Genomic DNA, 20,279 nt, shown 5'->3' with positions numbered 1-20,279 from the left:
TAGGGCTTTTTAACTGTTCATATTGCGTGGCATTTATTTTAATAGCCGTTGAATAATGGTTACAATTTCGATAGCTCCCGGGGTGATCAATCCCGAGGTGCTGTGATGTTGGTAATTGAGTAGAAAATAGAAAGTAAAACATTAACAGAATTGAACACACGTTAGGAGTAGCATGCCGGGAATGAATAAGAGGACAATTAAAAGCTTTAACAAAATGGAATGGGTAACAACTCAAGTGAGATGAGACAAGTAAACACTTAAACAAAATAGAGGAACAGAAACACATGTTACTAGATCGGGAACATGGCTGGTCGTCAGGTCCTGTACTGGCCTTTACGAGTAGAACCTCCTCAGGTTTGCCGCATTCCATGTCCTAGGCACCTCTCTCCTGTCCAGTCGTTCTAACTTGTAAGCTCTATTGCTGACTACCTCTCTTATTCTGTACGAGCCTTCCCAATTGGCTGCTAGTTTCTCCTCTCCAGGGGTCGGAAGTCCTGCATCGTTGTATCATAAAACCAAGTCGTTTTGTTCAAAATTCCTCTTTGGTACCCTGGCATTGTACCTTAGGGCCACTCTCTATTTCAGCGCTGTTTCTGATAAATGAGCCATCTCCCTAGTTTCATCGATAAGGTCATTCTCTACCGCTTCCTCCACTCCACTAAGGAGCAGCCGTGGGCTCGGCTCCCTACATCCATAGGGATCACCGCATCGACTCCATAGGTGAGCCAAAAAGGCATCTCCCCAGTGGAGGATTGTAGGGTCGTCCTGTAGGACCACAAGACCGAAGCGAGTTCGTTTGCCTATGCCCCTTTCTTCTGGTCAAGTCACTTCCTGGGGCCTTGAAGGATGACTTTGTTTGCTGCTTCTACCTGACCGTTTGACTGTGGGTGCTCTACTGACGAGAACCTCTACTTTATCCCCCAGGCCAGAAAGGAACTCACCAAACTTCTTATCGACAAATTACGTTATGTTATCCGATATCACGGTTTCTGGGATCCCGAACCTGGAGATTACTTGTCTCCGCATGAACTTTTGGCAGTTTGCCGATGATATACTAGCCAGTGGCTCCGCCTTGATCCACTTAGTGTAGTAGTCAATGGCCACGATCAGGTATTTTACCTGTCCAGGGCCTACCGGAAAGGGCCCCAGTAGGTCAACTCCCCACAGACAGAAAGGTCGGGGGGCCATTAGTAAGCTTAACTCCGCTGCTGGGGTCCTGTAGAAGTTGGCATTTTCTTGGCATTTCTTGCATCTCTTCACAAATTCTTGGGCATCCGACATCATCGAGGACCAATAGTAACCAGCCCTAACGAGCTTCCTGCCCGGGGCCTTTCCCCCAATGTGGTGGCCACAACATCCCTTGTGGACTTCGCTCAGGACGTAGTCCGTTTGGTCGAGGCGTAGGAATTTTAGCAAGGACTGGTTCAGCCCTCGCTTGAACAACTGGCCTTGTATCATCACGTAATTGGCCGCTTCCCTTCTTATCGTCTTTGCCACCTTTTCGTCCTCGAGGAGCTTACCGCCTTCCAAGAAGCTGAGAATTGGGTCGATCCATGAGGGAGTGTTCAATGCTTAGGTCACGAACAGGGTCACCGTAGGCTCCTTTATCAGCCCTTGAATCAAAGACCAATTTCCTGATCCTAGCTTCGTGCTCGCCAGCTTTGATAGGAGGTCGGCCTGTGCATTACTTTCTCTTGGGACATTCTGCACCACGACCTCATCAAAGTCCTCACTCAGACTTTTAACCCTTTCCAAATACTTCTGTAACAAGGAATCTTTAGCCTGGTAGGTCCCGTTGATTTGGGAAGTGATGATTTGAGAATTACTATTTACCTTAACCCATGTTGCCCCGACTTCTTTTGCCAAGAGTAGGCCTCCTATCAAGGCCTCGTACTCTGCCTGATTATTTGAGACCAGGAAGTCAAACTTGATAGACTGTTCGTAAACCACCCCAGTTGAACTTTCAAGGATTATCCCTGCTCCCCCAAACGCTTGGTTGGAGGCTCCATCGACATGGAGCTTCCACCGTGTGCCTGAGTTCTCGTGGGATCCCTAGTCACCTCTACTAGAAAATTTGCCATTGCCTAAGCCTTGATTGCATGCCTAGGCTCATACTACAGATCATACTGGGATAGCTCGACTACCCATGTCATCATCCATCTCGTCAAATCGGGCTTCTGCAGAACTTGGCGGATTTCTTGGTCAGTTCTAACGGTGATCCAGTGCTCCTGGAAGTACTACCTCAGCCTTCGAGACAAAGTCAGAAGTGCGTAAGCCAGCTTTTCCAGCTTGGTGTACCTTAGCTATGCACCTTGTAGGGCTTTGCTAATGAAATAAACCGGCTGTTGGGCTTTGTCCTCTTTTCGGACTAGGATGGCCGCCAAGGCCTTGTCCGTCACCGCCAAGTATAGGAACAGCATCTCACCGTTTTTGGGCTTGTCCAAGACTGGTGGGGTCAAAAGTATCTTCTTGAAATGGTCAAAGGCTTCTTCGCAGGCTGGGGTCCATTCGAAGGCTATCCCTTTTCTCATGAGATTGAAGAAGGGGAGAGCTCTGGCCGCCGACGCACTGAGGAAACGGGATAGGGCCGTGAGCCTTTCGGCCAATCTCTGCACGTCTTTAACACATTCTGGGCTTATCATTCGCAAAATGGCTTCGCACTTGTCTGGGTTGGCCTCAACCCCCCTCTGGGTTATCATGAAGCCGAGAAACTTCTCAGCCTCCATGGCAAAGGCGCATTTGAGTGGGTTGAGTCTCAATATATGCTTACGGAGAGACGTGAAGACAGTCTCTAGGTTGCCGACCAGGTCTTCTGGTTGGTTGGTTTTCACCAAGATGTCATCGACGTAGACTTCAACTGACCTCCCGATGAGATCGCTAAACACTTTGTTCATTAGCCTCTGGTAGGTCGCTCCTGCGTTCTTCAGTCCGAACGGTATCATCCTGTAGCAGTAAGTATCCCCTGGCGTTATGAACGCCATTTTTTCCTCGTCAGGTCGGTGCATCGGTATCTGGTTATATCCAGAGTACGCATCCATGAAGCTCAGGAACTGAAATCCTGCTACCGCATCTACCAGGGCATCGATGTTTAGGAGAGGAAAGGAGTCTTTGGGACACGCTTTGTTGAGGTCCGAATAATTGACACACATCCTCCATTTCTCATTGTCTTTTTTGACAAAGACTACATTCGACAACCACTGCCGAAACACTTCGACAAACCAACGGACATGAGATATGATGGAACCCAAGACCTTCAGGAACACCTGACGGCCTTTGAGACCAGGATGAACTTCGAGGGTGTTGGCGACGCGGTGAAATGTCGTGCTTTCCCTGTGACTTTGGCAGGACCGGTAATCCGGTGGTTCAATACGCTCCCGCAAGGGTTCATTACGACCTTCTCAAACATAACGCGCAGCTTTTTAGCACAGTTCACCACACGCATTGCCAAAGCCAAACACGTTATTAACCTTTTAAGGGTCACCCAAAGTGCTAGGGAGCCGACTAGGAAGTTCCTCGACAGATTCAACGACGAGTGCCTAGAAATTGATGGCTTGACCGACTTAGTGACCAGCCTATGCCTGACGAACGGTTTGTTAAATGAAGATTTTAGAAAGCACCTCACTACCAAGCCCGTGTGGACAATGCAAGATATCCAGAACATAGCGATAGAGTACATTAACGATGAGGAGGTTACCCAGGTGGTAGAGGCTAATAAGCGACAGCCGGCCAACCCTACCCCTCGTCAACCCGGGCACGGAGAAAGGTCGAAAGAACCCTCCAAGGACGGAGGATCGGCTAAACCTTTCAAGCCTTTCCCCCGAGTTGGGAAGTTCACAAACTATTCCCCCTTACAGCCCCAATCGTGGAAGTCTACCAGCAGATCGCTGATAAGGGGATCTTGTCAAAGCCCCGACAACTGAAAGACAGGACAGGTGGGAACAAGAGCTTGTACTGTGACCACCATAAAGGTTTTGGCCACAAAACCCAGGATTATTTTGATCTAAAGGATGCCTTGAAACAAGCCATCTGCAGGGGCAAGATGACCGAGATTTCCCAGTTCATAAGGGATCCCAGGCGAAGGGAGCGCAAACGTTCCAAGGAAGATCGTGGCCAGGCCGTGATGCCGAGACAAGGACCTAGTGAAGACGCAGACAACTCCCTTACTGTGGTTAACGTCATGGTCGAGAGAAACGTCCCAGATCAAGGTCTGCTACCAAAAAGGACGCCAGAGTCTTGGCCGTATCCTCGGGGAGCTATAGGCCCTCGTCCAGGGAACCTCCAAGAATATCGTTTGGGCCAGAAGACCAATGATTTCATGACATACCGAAAAATCCCCCTATGGTGATCACGGCAAGAATCGGAATGGGCCTGGTCAAGCGGATTCTCGTGGACACTGGAGCTGACTCCAACATCATGTTCAGGAACGTGTTCGACGCCTGAGGACTCCTGGAGACCGACCTAAAAACCCATCAGCACAGGGTCGTTGGTCTAGGAAACAACTTTGTAAAGTCCGACGGGATAGTCACCCTCCTGGTCTGTATCGACGAAGGAGAAAGGAGGAGGTCGGTAATGACAAAGTTTGTAGTCCTAAGAGACTCCACAGCTTACAATGTCATCTTGGGGAGAAAGACGATTAATGAGTTATTTGCTGTGATGCTTTCGCCTTGACCCTCCGACCCATCATGAGTCGAGGGAGATTGAGCGTTTGCTCTACACCCTGTACGGTTCCTCCTAGTGAATTGAGAGGGAATTGAGAAAGAAGGTTAAAGGTGATTTTGAGAGAGAAGTGAAAGTGAAAATGTCAAAGGGAGGAACGCCTTTTATAATTAGATGGACTCCATGCTATTTACCAAATCATTAGGCGAATTACATCTTCAATATGTATTTCACTGAATTATTAAGCAAACTGAAGTAATCATCACGTAGTTTGCCGAGACATTAGTTAATGAATTTTTATTTTGTTTTATAAAAAATTATTAGTTAAAATATTTTACACATTCCATTCAAATAATCATTTACATCATAAAGATAAAAAATAATTATTTTTATTTAAATAATAATATAAATTGGATAGTGCATAAAATTAAATTCATCTTATTTCACACATAATTAAATAATATTTATGCAATAGTTAATTATTTGTTCGTTTGTAAGTATTTTGATTAGTGATAAATTTATTTTAATATAAAAATTTTATGTAAACGAGTTTTATTTATAGATCTAATTACGTATTGTTATGTTAGTATAAATAATTATTTTTATATTAATTGTATGAATGATTATTCAAAAAAATAATAAAATTGAATGAATGTGTAAAATATTTTATATAATCAAAATTTATTTTTAATAATGTAATATTATAAAATTAGATACTCATATAAAATTATTTTATATTTACAATATATCAAATTAAATTAAAAAAAAAATTATAGAATGAATGTTTTTAATATTAAAAAGAAACTAATTAGAAGAATATTTAAGAAAAATAAACCATTTAACTAATATATTATCTCAAACAAGTTTATTTCTTTTTCTCAAGAGGAGTAAAACAGTGCTATAGCTTCATTACATTACAAAATTAATTCAACTTTTCAGGATATGCGAGGTTTTTTTTTTTTTTTTTTTTGTGACTAGGATATGCGAGGGTTTAAATATAAATTAGTAAATAATAATTTAAAAAGTAACGTTACAAATTCAAATTTCTTTATGTACTAAGTGAAACTAAGTTAAATAATTAAATTTAGAATAATGTTAATTATAGGGTTAAGTATGATTTTGGTCCTTAAGGTAGGGGTTAAAAATTTTTTTCGTCTCCAACCTTTTTCTTTTGCTATAAAATGGTCTTGAAGGTTTAACTTAATTTTAAAATTGTCTTTCGGACGAAAATACCCTTTTTCATTCTTCTCCAAAATCAACCAAAAAACAAAGGCAGATACAGAGGCAGAAGGATAAACAAAAGTAGAAGCAGAAAACAGAATCAACAACAACAACAATAGTAAATGGTGAATCAACAAAGGTGAATCAATAACAGCAACAACAAAAACAAAAAAGAAGCAGAAGTAGAAGCAAAAAGCAAAAACAGAAAGCAAAAGCAACAACATTGAAACACCAATCTGCTGGCATCCGGCAAGGAGCATCGACGACCGTCCAACCTCGCGGATCTGCTGGCGTTGACATGACCTCACTCCAGCGGCAGCGGTTCGCGATGAGGACGACGGCAGGGCATGGTTGGACGCGGTCTTCCTCAGCGCCTCCGTTCCTCTCTTCTCTCCCTCTCTGCTTCTCTTCCTCTATCCCTCTGCTCTCTCCTCTCTGGCCATTAGTACGAGTGAGATCTGAAACCCCTCCCCTCTCCCGTTAGTGTGACCGAATGACGAGGAGCGGCAGCGGCGGCGATGGCGACGAGGAGCAGCGGCGCTTCCCCTCTCCTTTCCCATCATTTTTTTCTTTTTATTTTTATTTTTTTAATTAGGGATATTTTCGGAATAAAAATTAAAAATTTAGTAAAAAGGACGATTTTAAAATTACGTTAAACTTTCGGGATCATTTTGTAGCAAAAAAAATGTCGAGGACGAAAAATTTTTTACCCTTAATTTAGAGACCAAAATCATACTTAACCCTTAATTATAACTTATTTTTGTTATGTTCAACCAATTTAATTAGATTTGGCAAATAAAAAAATTTGAATATGTAATATTATTTTAAGAGTTTAATTTTTTTGTAGTATAAAATATTTTATGAGTAATGCTACATGTACATTAAAATTAGCTATCAAAGTTAGCCACCAGTATAAAATACATGTTAAAATACAAATACACATTGAAAATAAATTAAACCACATATGTATTTATATACAAATATATTAGTGGCTGATTTTGGTGTACAAATAATATTTTTGATATTTTATATAGTTGTACAATTACAATCATTCTCTTTGATGATCATTCATATGGTAAATGTAAAAGATAATTATAGCTCAAATGACATAGTCTCCCATACTCATCTAAGAGATTACCGTGAGAGTTTCTCTATCTTTGATAAAAAAATTATTTAAGCCAATAAGTTATAACTTAAATAACATAATCTCTCCATACTTAAATCGTGATTCAAATTTCTTATCTTTAGTAAAAAAATGTAAAAAATAATTATTTTTATTAATATAATATTTTATAATTAAATATACGTATAAAACAGTTTTATACTTCTAACTGTATTAAAATTAAATTCTTATTTTAATTTTAAAAAACGGGAGGTCAACTTTTTCGTCTTCTGCCCTACACAGTACACAGTATATACATTTCTCCAACTCTTCACTCTCCTCTCCACACTCCACTCCGAAAATCAAAAGATTTTCTTTTTGAAAAGAATGATGATCATCCAAAAATGCAGGTAAATATTCTCGATACTCAGCAAACGCTTCTGTTCACTATCACTCTAATTTTGTTATTCGTTTTGTTCGTTTTCGGTGTCGTTTTGTTTTCAAGCTGATGACGTTTTTTTTTTCTGATTTCGTCACTTCTTTTTTCAGTTTCAGTTTCATATTTGAAGCGGCGTTTTGCTTTCGTATTCGACGCATGCCGTTCTGCTTCTGAACCTGTCACAGTACATTGCTGTTACTCTTTCTTGAAATACTCTCACTTCGATCCTTTTAGGTATTTGATTCTTCTAACTTCTATTTATTTATTTTTTGGTAAAACTTGTATCTTTTTGTTTTAAATGGAATTTTTTTTTGTTGGTTTGGGTCATTCCCAGGTTTTTTTATTTTCATTTTGGTGCTAAATGCCCTAATATGAGTTGGTGTAAGATTAATGTCTAATCAATGTGTGCAAATTCTGCATTGCATGTTGGTGTTATCTGTTAGATTCTCACTTTCATTGCTTTGTAGCTAATTGTAGATTTGGTTTTGAACAGATGTGTGAACTGTACCGTCTCTAGAAATCCCGTTTTTTCAAAATAACTTTTGTTCAAGCTTTTGTTTTGGAAGATTCTCTGGGATGAGGTTGTTGTTGGTTAAGAATGCTATTTCAATTTAGTAAGATTTTATTTTGTTTTCAATGAAATGAATAATAGAGTTATAAATGATCTTTGACCAAACTAAAAATGATAAATTTTCATGAAATTTCCCTGTAGTCCAAATTCAGTGTATCAACTTGTTGCAAATCCAAATTGACAAATCAAAAAAATTTACCTTAGCTCTTGCTTGAAAGCTCTCCGTTGTGGCATATCCAAAAGAGATTTCAGTGCATTTACTGGTTCTTCCACTCAATGTGTTTGACAGTTTTGTGTAACTTGTTTCATTAAGTATTGCTCGATTGATGGAAAGAGTTTTTGAGTTTTGTATCTACTAGTCAAAATACAAAGTTTTCTTGTTATTTTATTTATTTTTCTGTCTCTATTATTGTCTGGATTTTGGGTTTATGCTCTTTACCCTTCCTGTTATTGATTTTGCATTTTTCTTTACTTTTGCTTTTGATTTCTGGCTTAATTACTCATAAATTATATGTGGTATTTCACATCTCAGAAATCTTTGAAATTTGGGGGTGTTTACATCTGGGGTCTGTGGTAAAAGTGGCTGTTGGTTGATCATAAATGGCACCACCGAATGCAAATGTGAAAGCGGCCTATCGTGCTATGGCAGGTCTTGGGATTTCTGAATCACAAGTGAAACCAGTACTAAAGAAGCTCCTTAAATTGTATGATAAAAATTGGGCACTTATTGAAGAAGAGAATTATAGAGCTCTGGCAGATGCCATATTTGAGCCTGATGACGAAAATCAGGTGAACTTCCCACTTTATCTGCCTTTTTCTTTTTAAATTTATTTATTTGTAATGGGTTTTTTTTTCCCTCCACATTGTTGGTCTTATACTTCCTTCCATTGCTGAATATTATTGAACAGGTCCCAGACCAGAAAAGGGTTCCAGAACAGAAAAAGAAAAAGAAGAAAGTTAACGTACATGACTCTCATTATTCTATGTTATCTGGGTTAGTCTGCATTACTTTGTTAATTTTATGTGTGGCGGCTGAAATGTTGTTTTGTATTTTCAAACAACTAGGAAGAAGAGATGGAGAACGAAGAAGAAGCTGAGATGAATTTGGAGTCAGCCCGCCCTTTGAAGAGAGTGCGTCTAAGAGGCCAAGAGAGTCAGTCTTTGCATCCTACAGCTAGCTGTTCCCCCACACTTGCCACCTCCCCATCAAAACAATCTGACACATCTGGTGGAAATTTGAGAACTGAAGTGCACCCAGCTCCAACGCAAGATGTTATTGTTGGCAAGGGAAAACAACCCGTGTCACCCGATCTTAATCCCAGAAGAAGGAGATTGATATCTGAATCCGAAAGAGCATCCCAATCAGTCCCTTCTAAAGATCCAACAGCCAAACCAGGTTTGCTGCCTCATAATCATGAAATGTTCTTACCCACGGGTGAGCCTATTGATGAATTGCCTGATTATAATGTTCCCATTGCAGTGATTCCTCCTGGTATTCAACCGACCTTTCCTAGATGACAACTTTCTTCCATGCTGCTTACTAATTTACTTTCTGTTTTAGCTGCCTTGACGTGTCATCTTAGTGGCAACGTTTCATTTAGTTAAATTTTGTTGAACTTAATCAATTTATTAATAAGTACCTTATATTTTCTTGGTAATACTTAGGATTAGATTGGAATGTTTACTTAGGAAAATACGTCAAGAAACTTCAATGCTCTTGCTACCTGAAAGGAAGAAAGAATCCATTACACAAATCTTGGTTTGGTTGTAAACATATTTTACTTTAGCTGAGCCAAATATTTCTTTACCCTGCTATGGCAGTATTTTAGTTGTGATGCTTGCATACTTTGATAATGTCAGATGTAAACCAATGGAATTCAGGCACTGTGAGCCCAATACCAGCATGCAATATGTAAACCTATGTTTTCTGGAAAGTGTTGTATTCCTAAGTTGATCTTAGTTGGCTGCATAACTTCTGATCTGATGTGATTAGTAGTTGTGTCTTCTAACTTTTTCCCCCTCTTAGTTATTGTGTTGCCAGATCATATTCATTCTTGTAAAGAAATTGTTTGATGGTTCTTTTATTTATTCTATTTTTGAAGAGCTATCAAGTGTTGGGGGCTCATCAATGAACAAAAATGCAGCTGGAAAGCAAAATGGTCATGTCAATATGGCATCATCACAATGCACAGCTGGAGACTCAAATGAAAGAGCTACATCTAGTATAGAGATAGCCTCGTCTACTAAGGGAGAGGTAAAAATTTCTCTGAGCTGCAGCTCAGCTGTTGGGGGACCAGATTTTCATATGCCTAGTCAAGATCAAATTCTAAAAATGATGGAGGATAAATGTCTGCATTCATATAAAATCACTGACCCGAATTTTTCTGTTCCGAAACTGTTGAAAGATATATGTGACTGTGTCCTGGAATTCAAAATCTATTCAGATGGTTCCCAGGAAGGAGCTCTCATAAGATCAAGGGACGATATGTTAAAGGAATCTGAGACACATGGCACACTGAGTGTCACAAGAAATAAGGATTTGGATGTGCTTTCTCTTCCACCAAGTGGAACAATTCATGTTGAGTCTTCTGCCACCTTGCCATCTCCCCGAAATCCCTTTTCTCTTGCCAACCACACTGGTCAGGTTGATGCTGTACTGGTTTCCAGGGATGCTATACATCATTTGTCAGAAAATGATGATGGAATGGAGTTGGAGGATCCTACTTCCTCAAATTCACGCAGTTTAGTGGTTGTTCCACAGCATGAACTTACAGCTGATGATATACGGTCGATTCACGATGTTAATGACCTCACAAAAGCAGAGGAAAGTGTTCAAATTTCATGGGTCAATGAAGTTACTAAGGATTTCCTGCCTCCTTTTCACTACATACCCCAAAACCTTGTGTTCCAAAATGCTTCTGTGAACATTTTGCTATCTCGTATTGGGGATGAGGACTGTTGCTCATCTTGTGTGGGAAATTGTGTCTCATCACCTACACCCTGTGCTTGTGCAAACAAAAATGGAGGGGAATTTGCATATAATGCACGAGGCCTATTGAAGGAAGGCTTTTTGGAAGGGTGCATTGCCATCAGCCGTAACCCTAAACGATATTACGTCTTTTGCAAAGACTGCCCAATTGAAAGATCTAAGAATGATGATTGTTTAGAACCATGTAAAGGACACTTGAAGAGGAAATTTATTAAAGAATGTTGGAGCAAATGTGGCTGTGGGAAACAGTGTGGCAATCGGATTGTTCAGCGTGGAATAACTTGCAATCTGCAGGTTTGTGTTTAATTAAAATTTTCACCGGTATTCAAATATATTTTCTTCAATGTCGAGTTGACGGAAATAGATAATAGAATATCCAAATATTATCAATAATGATGACTTGTGACTTAGGTATTTTTCACTCCGGAAGGAAAAGGATGGGGTCTTCGTACTTTAGAAGAGCTGCCAAAAGGTGCATTTGTGTGCGAATTTGTTGGAGAGATATTAACTATTAAAGAGTTGCATGAGAGGAACATGAAACATGCTGTAACTGGGGAATATACATACCCGGTTCTACTGGATGCAGATTGGGGTTCAAGATTTGTGAAGGATGAAGAAGCTCTAAGCTTGGATGCTGCTTCCTTTGGTAATGCTGCTAGGTTTATCAATCACAGGTATTGAATTTCTCCTCTCTTTCAGATTTGGCATCCTAAGGTTCAAGTATAGGAGAACCAATCAAGTAATTTACTGAGGGAATCTTTCGCTGCAAAACTAAGCAAAATTCTGATTTCTCTATATTCAAATTCTAAAATTCTAAGTTCAGTTGCAACTTGCATTGTTTGAAGCAAAAATATTCCCTTTACCCTTATCCAGTATAGATGTAAGTTGTCTCTACAATTTTCAACAACTAATAATTTGAATTTCAGGAAAATATATTTTTTATAGTTTAATTTTAATGCATGGTCCATGTGAAAGAGTTTTACACAGACAACCAAATCGTGTATTGTTGCATCATAAAAAATAATTAATTTTCAAACCCATTACTAAAAAAACTCGTCTAAACGCATAAATTTAAGGGCAAGTTACCAAAATAAATTATTTGCAAACCAATATTACTGAATTACAACTTTTAAACATTGCATACGGAAATGCAACTTTCACATATCTATGGAAACCGCGAGAGGGGTTGGGCGGATTAGGGATTACACGTAAACCACTAGAGAGGTATAGCGGTTTACGTTGGAACACAGAAAAGAAGAAACCACGGCACCCCTCCAGCGGTTTCTTCACAAATGCCAAAACTGCATCAATCGTGAGAGGGGTACAGCGGTTTATGCCAAAACTGCATAAATGATGTATGTACTAATAGATTTATATATTATGACACTGTTTTGGAAGTTGTATTTAAAAATTTTCATTTATGTACTTTATTGTGGCTTTTACAATGACTAGTTGATGATTTAGATATTCTGACTGTTATACACAAGATATTCGAGCAACTTTTATTTAGATGTTTATGTCAAAGAGCTTTTTCCTCCTTCCCTCTCAATCCACAATTTTCTCTCTCTAAACAAACAACTTCTCTCTCTAAAATGGTTGGTACTCAGTCGAAATGAAGAATCCGCGACTGAGTTTGGCGGATTTATAGGCAAGCATAAATCGCTATACCTCTCTCGCGGTTTATGCAGTTTTGGCATTTGTGAAGAAACCGCTGGGGGGGGGGGGTTTGCTGCGGTTTCTTCTTTTCCGTGTTCCAACGTAAACCGCTATACCCCTGTAGCGGTTTACGTGTAATCCCTAATCTGCTCATCCCCTCTCGCGGTTTCCATAGATATGTGAAAGTTGCATTTCCGTATGCCATATTTAAAAGTTGTAATTCAGTAATATTGATTATGTGCAAATAATTTATTTTGGTAACTTGCCCTAAATTTAAACTCTATTTTTTATCCTTAAAGTTTTCGAAAAGTTTTAAAAATACCGTGAATGTTTAATTTGATTCAATTTTTTCTCTCATGTTTGAAATAAGTTTTAATTTTGTTCATACTCTCTATTTTTAACAATAAACTTTTAGTTAAATCTTCTTTTCCAATTTTACTCATTATAGTTATACACATCATCATCTTCACCACCATCCCCACTACCACCACCCTTTCCTCCATCATCATCATCAGCAAAACTATCCCTTGTCCCACTCCAACCCCCACCTCTCACTTCATCCACAGCCACTGCCTCGATATTTCAATTAAAATTATTATTCTCATCAAATTAAGGGGCTTGATATAGAGGTTGATTGGCAATTAGTAAAACGACTAATTGATTGCTTCGCTGAAGGAAAATTAATGACACAGCAACATAAGATCTGCATCTCTTCAATTCAATCTCTCTTCCAAGTAACATTTCTGAAGTGCCATATTGTAGTTTCATAATAATGTGATTGGAATATGGGGTGGTGGTCGTAGGTTGAAGTGAGGGGTTGGTTGTTAGAGTAGAATAGTGGCTGAGTTGTGGTTGTGGGTGAGGGGTGGCTCACGGTGGTTGTGGTGGTGGCGGCAGCTGTGGGTGGCAGTGGTGGTGGTTGTGGGGTGGGATGAGGGGTAGTATTGATCAATGATGATGGTGGTGGTGGTAGTGGTGGTGGTGAAGATGATGATGATGGTGATGGTGATGATGAGTATAAATCATAAGGGTAAAATTGGTTGACCACCAAAAAGTAGACAGTAGGGCTAGAACTGAAAATGTAATAGAATTTGATATGTATTTATATGAACATAAACAATATTTTAAATTGGAAGTAATTCATGGGACATGCACTAATTAATAAGAGGAGGAAACATTTTTTGATTCTATGTAATTGTTATAATTGAGAAATAAATTGTTTTGTCCTGTTTAGTTAGAAGTACCAAATACAAGAGCTTGAAGCAGGATCAGGATAATAAATAATAGTTGTCCAAGGATAGGGATCAAGAAATTAATAAATGCATATAAGCAAAGTTTGATTCTTTCGTCTGCAAGCTATATATAGTTTTGTGCATTTGTTTTTTATTTTCATTTTATATTTCTATTTCCAGTGTTTTCTGTTTTCATAATTTTGTGAAGAACAAAGAGAAAACTGGAGGTGGAAGCAGAAAACAGAATTTTATTGTTTTTACTATTTTTTTCTTTTCTTTTACAAAATCCAGAAAATACTAAAAACGAAACAGAAAATGAAAAAACAAACCACACACCCCTGGGAACTTTCATGAAATAGAGTGGCTAGGCAGTGCATCTGACTTATAATATTTAGAATCTGGGAATATAATAGATTCTGCATTGATTTTATGTCATTCATCCAGGTGTTATGATTCTAACTTGGTTGAGATCCCTGTTGAAATTGAAGTCCCAGGGCATTACTACTATCATGTGAGAAGTCTGAAACCCCTGAAGTTCCAGTTTCTGTTTGATTACCTTTTGTTTCATGACAAACTCTAATTGCTTACTCACATGTTTAATATGACGACTTGTGCAGTTTGCCTTGTTCACTTGCAGAAAAGTAGCAGCAAAGGAAGAGCTCACTTGGGTGAGTACTTTTGGTGTTTGGTGAATGGTCCTAACTCCCATGTTGCATAAACATCATCAATTTTTTATGGCACTTATTAATCATAAATCTCTTCTAAAGTAGGGAATAAAAGTATCTATGAATAAGTTTGAAATCATTTGATATTCATTGTTGAAGCGTTCTATTATTTGTTATGACTATCGTATTGAAAACATGCTATGTAATTTTGGGTTGGCAGAGCATTCAGTATTGTTAAACGTTTATTTTACACACTTCATTTTTTTCAATTAATTATATAAGAAATAGGAATATATTTTTTTTCTCAAATATGGTATTTTTGAAGGACTATGGCATTGACTTTGATGACCATGATAATCCTATCAAGCCGTTCCAGTGCAAATGTGGAAGTAAATTCTGTAGGAATATGAAGCGTTCAAATAGTAAGTTTCAATATGTTATTTGTGAGCATTGTGCAAAAATTTGTTCTCTGGATATTGTTGATTCTGATTCTGTGACCTTGCTTGCTTATATGTTTTACGTTTTGTATTTATAGTTTCAATTACATTGATGACTATGAAATTCACTTGCATCCCCTTCCCTAGTTTGAAGTTATATTTTTTTGATGCAATCATCCGATGAATCTTAATGGTGCTATCATTTAATATGCAATCATAACTGGAGTTGAAAAATTGTGGATCTGCTTTAAAAATGTTATTTGAAGCCATGGATGTTAGTTTTAGCTGATCTCTACTCTTGTAGCATTATGCTTTATGCTGTATGTTCTAATAACTATTGCTGGTTATTAGTTAGGAAAAGGGTTAATAGTCAATGGTATTTGAAAAATCACATGTACATCAACTTGGTCCTCAAGATTAGACTCTTCAAATTGGTCCTTCCATCAGATAATTGATGACACATGGCATAATCATCCTCTTCCTTGGTCTGGGGTTATATTTTTTTTATGCAATCATCCGATGAATTTAATTGATGCTATCATTTAAGATGAAATCATAACTGGTTGAAAGTCATGGATCTTCAAAAAAGTTATTTGAAGCCATGCATGCTAGTTTTTGGTTGATCCTTACTCTTGTAGCCTTATGCTATGTTTCTACTCATTCTTCTGCTGGTTGATAGTTAGAAAAAGGGATTAATAGTCAAAATGGTCTATGAAAGATGATATGTGCTTCAATGTAGTCCTTGAAAGATCTGACGCCTGGAATTGGTCTCTGTAAGATACAACAACGAATCAAAGTTGAATCAATTTGTAGTTTCAGGGACTAATTTGTGGTATCTGATCTTTGGAGAACCAAATTGATAGACGTGTAATCTTTCGGGGACCATTTTGACCATTAACTTGTTAGGAAAACTCAGGTCATTTACAAAAATGGAATTTGTAATTTAAATTTTTAGAGCTTTATAAAATATCTCATTTTTATACATCTGGGTTAATGTTTCCATTTTTTAGGGGATAGAATTAATATACTTTGGAGTTCTTATTTTCTTTTCCTTTGTTTAATTGCTGGTGCTGGACTCATTTAATTTCTCTGAACAAAGTACTTGAGAAACATTGGTCACACTGAAAAATTGGGGATGCAAATGTTGAGAGCTTTCCACATGTGTGAACTGTTAGTCAGTGATTAGTTAATAATTTGTGCTACTACCTTGAAAGAGGAGTACGTAAGTTCAACTGACAAGTGCTTTGATATTTGAAGGAAGACTATGAATTTTCCTTGCATGTTGGTGAATTTTTTTTGCTAGAAGTATCTTAGCCTCTTAGGACTTCACGCAGACCCTTTTCCTAAAATGGGCATAAACTGGTTGTTGTGTAACTAGACATATGTCAATGAGTTTGATGCAAGTTGTCGGTAGAGTACTAGTGGAGCTCTCTTAATGGCTGCACTATTGATTGTTGATTGTTATCTTACATTTGATGTGTCTTGCTTTCTTTTCAGTTTCTAGATATTGTGAATTGCAAGATTAGCAATTAATTTTTTATCTTCATGATGCAGGGTCTGTGAGGTCTTCACCATCAAATGCAAGATGTTCTCTTTGAACAACCACCCTTTTGTGAACTCTCGATGAGTTGTATGAAACCTAACCTTCTATACTGGTGCAGCTTTTTGTACAGCTTTCTTGATAACTATTTGGCAATAGTCGCCAAACCAAAAAGGAAGTGTAGTTTTATGATATTTCATGTGTCACTAGTTTGGTCCTCCAGAAGTAGATACATATACATGTAAATGGATTTTTAATGTTGAAGTGTGACATCAAATTGGTCATTTTGGAGAGTCAACTCCAACAAATGGCATTTATGGACCAGTTTGATTGAGTTGTCATGGAAACACTATCTGGATTTGTTTAGGTTATAACATCATGGCACTTCTATGAAATGGTGGTCTTTGCTTTTTATGGTCATATACTAGTTGCTTTTTGCATAGATTTCTGAAGACTATATATATGAAAAATAGACAATGACTTGTTTTTCAAAATTATCAGTGATTTGTTTGGTTCTCAAACAATAGATACCTGAAAGAAATGGATTTGACATAAAATTGGTTATTTTGGAGAATCAACATAAAGGAAAAAAAATATCTTAAAAAGATTATCAGTAGATGTTTACGAAGTTATAAGGCTTCACTTTTACGGTTTAACTGCTTTATTAGAAGGGCTTTGCAGCCTATGTTTGAATGATGAATGTTTACATTATTGAACATTTATCGCAATCATTTACAAATGCCACCATTTTGATATTGGATGGGAAAAGAGAAAATATTATAAGCAGTAATACCATCTAAGAGAACTATACATCGGATTTTGGTTTGTTATTAACACGTACATGACGAAGCGTTACATTAAGCAGTTTCTCAAATGGACTAAGCTACATAAATAATACACAATAATACAATACCAGAAACTATGCTATACATTTAAAACAATTGTGCTGCACGTATAATATTACAAATAGAAACACCCTTTGTGCATGGGAGCTGGTTGACTATTTAACAAAGACGGGTAAAGCTGCTGATAGAGACTCCCTACCATGAGGTCTGCAAAGGATTTCATGCTCAGAAGTTGAAGGCATGATTGGTCTTATGCTCCCTGGATTTAGAGGGAAAAGTATTTTGTAATAACCATCCATGATTTCAGAAAAATTGCAGGTTTCTGCAACTTTAGGCATCTGTTCATTAGCAAGAACATGCTGCTTTAGTATTCACCATAATAATTTACTACACAATTAATGCAAGAATCATAACCCTTTTTTTTAGTATATACCTGATAAATGTCACGCATGTAGGCATGTAGATTTGGATACTCACATAACTTCTTCTTGGTACACTTAAAAAGAACATTGTATGCAACATCAAACCGAATTAGAGTGGTAAACAGACATATATCTACAAGGGTCAATTTTTCTCCACATAAGTAGCGGGAAGTGGTCAAGTGATCCTCCAACTTGTCTAATGTTCCAAACAACTCATTCACTGCTCTGTCATAAGCTTCTTGTGTCTGTGCAAATCCACATCTGCAATTGCAAATAAATATCACTCAAATCACACACCAAATACTAGTGCAATAAAATGTACAATTTTTATGTGATGATAACAGTAGCTTTTTACCTGTAAACACCATTGTTCACATTTGGGTATATCACGCTATACCATTCCTCAATCTTCCCCTTCAACTCAGAAGGCGATAGATCCAAACCCGGGTTGTGGGCCAACCCGTTCAACCCGGAATTGAAAAATTCAATTATGTCATAACTCTCATTGCACAAAACCTCCTTCGAATCCTTGTCCCACAGCATAGGCACCGTGGCCCTCCCATCATACCCACCTTTTCTCATCCCATAAACTTCCCTCAACGTTCTACACCTGTTTGCCTTGTCCAATCCCGGGCTTAAGCCCGGACCATTGGCCTGTTTGAACTCCCACGACCCGTCCTGGCCTGGGGATGCTACAGAAACCGGGACGGCGTCCTCAAGGCCCTTGAGGGCCCGGACTATAAGTGTCCGGTGGGCCCACGGGCATGGAAGGGCCACGTAAAGGTGCAGGCTCGTTGGGCTTGAGATGTTCTTCTGTGGTAAGCGGAACTTGGAGGCCGGCCTGGCGTAACCGCCTGAAGGGTCGGAGGGAGCGAGCTGTGACATCATGAGGCGCCACGTGGCATTCCACGTGGCACGCGCGGTGGAAACTAGGAGGCCCGGCGGAAGTGATTGTCCCCAGAGAAGTTTGGTAAGCGACGTCAGCAAGGAAGAGGGGTTAGGGTTTGATGTGTTATTGTTGTTGTTGTTTAGGGACATTTTTGGGTAGAGGATGGTGACGTTGCGTTTGGTCGGTCTCCGGTGATGGGAACCGCCGTGGACGGAGGTGGACGGTGGAGTTACCAGGTAGGGACAGAAAGAAGGGGCATAACACGGCATCATTTCTTGGTGGTGAGAAGCATGGAGCGACTAAACAGAGCAGGGAGGAAATGGTGCTTCATTTTCGCAAAGCTAAAGGGCATATGCGTCTTTTCACAAAGGAACTCAGTTGAGCTTTTGCATTGCCTTAGATTTTGTATTTTTTTTTTAAAAGGAGAGTTTAATTTTACAAGAGAGTTTTATATTCTTATTCAATTAGTCACCAAAAATATTCTTATTCAATCAAATTTATGTGTTTGTAGAATTTTTTAAATAGTAAATTTGAACATTATTTATTTTTACTAATTTAAAAATATTTATAATTTATATGTATAATTTATAATATAATTAGACAATCATAATCTTAAATTTTTATTTTCTCTTTTTATAATTTTAAAAAATTATTTTAGTCTTGGAAAAACTAACCAATAGAGTATCCTAGATTCCTAGTTTTTTTTCTTTTAAAAGTCAAATTCAAATAAATGTCCTAATTTCTAACACAATTTAAAACAATCTTAATTAATCTTGCCTCTTAAAATAAATTTTATGGACATTTTGATCTTTTTAAAAAATTCAAAATTTATAATTTTTAATACAATTGAACAATCTTAAATCTAAAAGAATATTTAGTCTCTTGAAAAAACCAATCTTCATAAAAAGTTTTGTTTGTCTTCTAAAAGTTAACTATAAGAATATTTTAATATTTTTTAATATCAAATTCTAATTTCTAACTTTTTATACAATTAATCAAATTATATTAATTAATCCTATAGTATTTAGACACACAAAAAAAAAAGACCCAAAAAAAATCCTATAATATCTCAGTCTTTTTAAAGCTAATGGTAGAAGTGTATTCTAGTTTTTCAGTAAAGGAAACTCTATAGATAATTTAATATTTAAAAAAATTAGTTTAAATTAATTAAAGAATGGAAATAAAAATGGTGTTATTCAATTATATTGTTGTATGGAGTGTATTTACAAATGTGGATCAAAACTCAGTAATCTGCAAAACGTAAGTTACGTTTTGACTGCAACGGAAAAAGGAAAAGTTGCATTAACGCTTCAAAACGTAGCTTGCGTTTGGCAGAAAAGTAGTTTGAAGCCTCAAAATGTGTTTTTGCTCCCTACATGCACATAAGGATTGAACGGTTAACCGCTTGGGAACTTCCAAAACGGAAGTTGTGTTTGGCAGCAGTCAGGAGCAAAACACAGGTTGCATTTGGTAGGCTCTCTGGCTGCATGAACGCCACGTGTTGGAGGATAGCGGTGATGGAGGCTATAAAACGCAAATCAAACGCAAAATGCAGGAGGCAAGGGTAGAAGAGTTGAAAGGCTTGCCGAGAGAGGTTATAGTGAGAGGTTTTAAC

At 37.9% G+C, this 20,279-nt stretch overlaps 3 protein-coding genes across 3 annotated transcripts; 2 read left to right on the top strand and 1 right to left on the bottom strand.

Annotated features, from left to right (window-relative positions):
• The first annotated feature begins 3,227 nt into the window (after positions 1–3,227).
• On the top strand, positions 3,228–4,345 carry LOC112729829 (uncharacterized). Its single transcript, XM_025779974.1, has 2 exons — positions 3,228–3,741; positions 3,855–4,345. Exons 1-2 carry the CDS (start codon positions 3,228–3,230, stop codon positions 4,343–4,345), a joined length of 1,005 nt encoding a protein of 334 aa, XP_025635759.1.
• A 2,902-nt stretch (positions 4,346–7,247) lies between these two features.
• LOC112727123 (probable inactive histone-lysine N-methyltransferase SUVR2) lies at positions 7,248–16,928 on the top strand. Its single transcript, XM_025776765.3, has 11 exons — positions 7,248–7,389; positions 7,529–7,652; positions 8,522–8,778; positions 8,898–8,951; positions 9,055–9,385; positions 10,092–11,272; positions 11,390–11,652; positions 14,311–14,377; positions 14,484–14,534; positions 14,857–14,953; positions 16,523–16,928. Exons 3-11 carry the CDS (start codon positions 8,590–8,592, stop codon positions 16,564–16,566), a joined length of 2,277 nt encoding a protein of 758 aa, XP_025632550.1. The 5' UTR covers positions 7,248–7,389; positions 7,529–7,652; positions 8,522–8,589; the 3' UTR covers positions 16,567–16,928.
• A 377-nt stretch (positions 16,929–17,305) lies between these two features.
• On the bottom strand, positions 17,306–19,235 carry LOC112727122 (uncharacterized). The gene is made up of 3 exons (XM_025776763.3): positions 18,131–19,235; positions 17,787–18,036; positions 17,306–17,691 (listed from the first exon to the last, which is right to left on the bottom strand). Exons 1-3 carry the CDS (start codon positions 18,934–18,936, stop codon positions 17,509–17,511), a joined length of 1,239 nt encoding a protein of 412 aa, XP_025632548.1. The 5' UTR covers positions 18,937–19,235; the 3' UTR covers positions 17,306–17,508.
• Between the last annotated feature and the right edge of the window lie 1,044 nt (positions 19,236–20,279).

This window comes from Arachis hypogaea, chromosome 12 (genome assembly GCF_003086295.3).
Source record: "Arachis hypogaea cultivar Tifrunner chromosome 12, arahy.Tifrunner.gnm2.J5K5, whole genome shotgun sequence".
Classification (NCBI taxonomy): domain Eukaryota; kingdom Viridiplantae; phylum Streptophyta; class Magnoliopsida; order Fabales; family Fabaceae; genus Arachis; species Arachis hypogaea.
The sequence above is the reverse complement of the archived record's forward strand: the minus strand, read 5'-3'. Positions and strand labels throughout refer to the sequence as shown.

Bases quoted from the DNA above. Each gene is read 5' to 3' on its own strand.
- LOC112727122 (XM_025776763.3), bottom strand. From the start codon at position 18,936: ATGATGCCGTGTTATGCCCCTTCTTTCTGTCCCTACCTGGTAACTCCA. The intron at 18,037-18,130 runs GTAAAAAGCTAC...TTGCAATTGCAG, and splicing joins GTGAACAATGGTGTTTACAG to ATGTGGATTTGCACAGACAC. The intron at 17,692-17,786 runs GTATATACTAAA...GCTAATGAACAG, and splicing joins ACATGCGTGACATTTATCAG to ATGCCTAAAGTTGCAGAAAC.
- LOC112729829 (XM_025779974.1), top strand. From the start codon at position 3,228: ATGAGATATGATGGAACCCAAGACCTTCAGGAACACCTGACGGCCTTT. The intron at 3,742-3,854 runs GTCAACCCGGGC...TCCCCCTTACAG, and splicing joins GCCGGCCAACCCTACCCCTC to CCCCAATCGTGGAAGTCTAC.
- LOC112727123 (XM_025776765.3), top strand. From the start codon at position 8,590: ATGGCACCACCGAATGCAAATGTGAAAGCGGCCTATCGTGCTATGGCA. The intron at 8,779-8,897 runs GTGAACTTCCCA...ATTATTGAACAG, and splicing joins AGCCTGATGACGAAAATCAG to GTCCCAGACCAGAAAAGGGT. The intron at 11,653-14,310 runs GTATTGAATTTC...TCATTCATCCAG, and splicing joins GCTAGGTTTATCAATCACAG to GTGTTATGATTCTAACTTGG.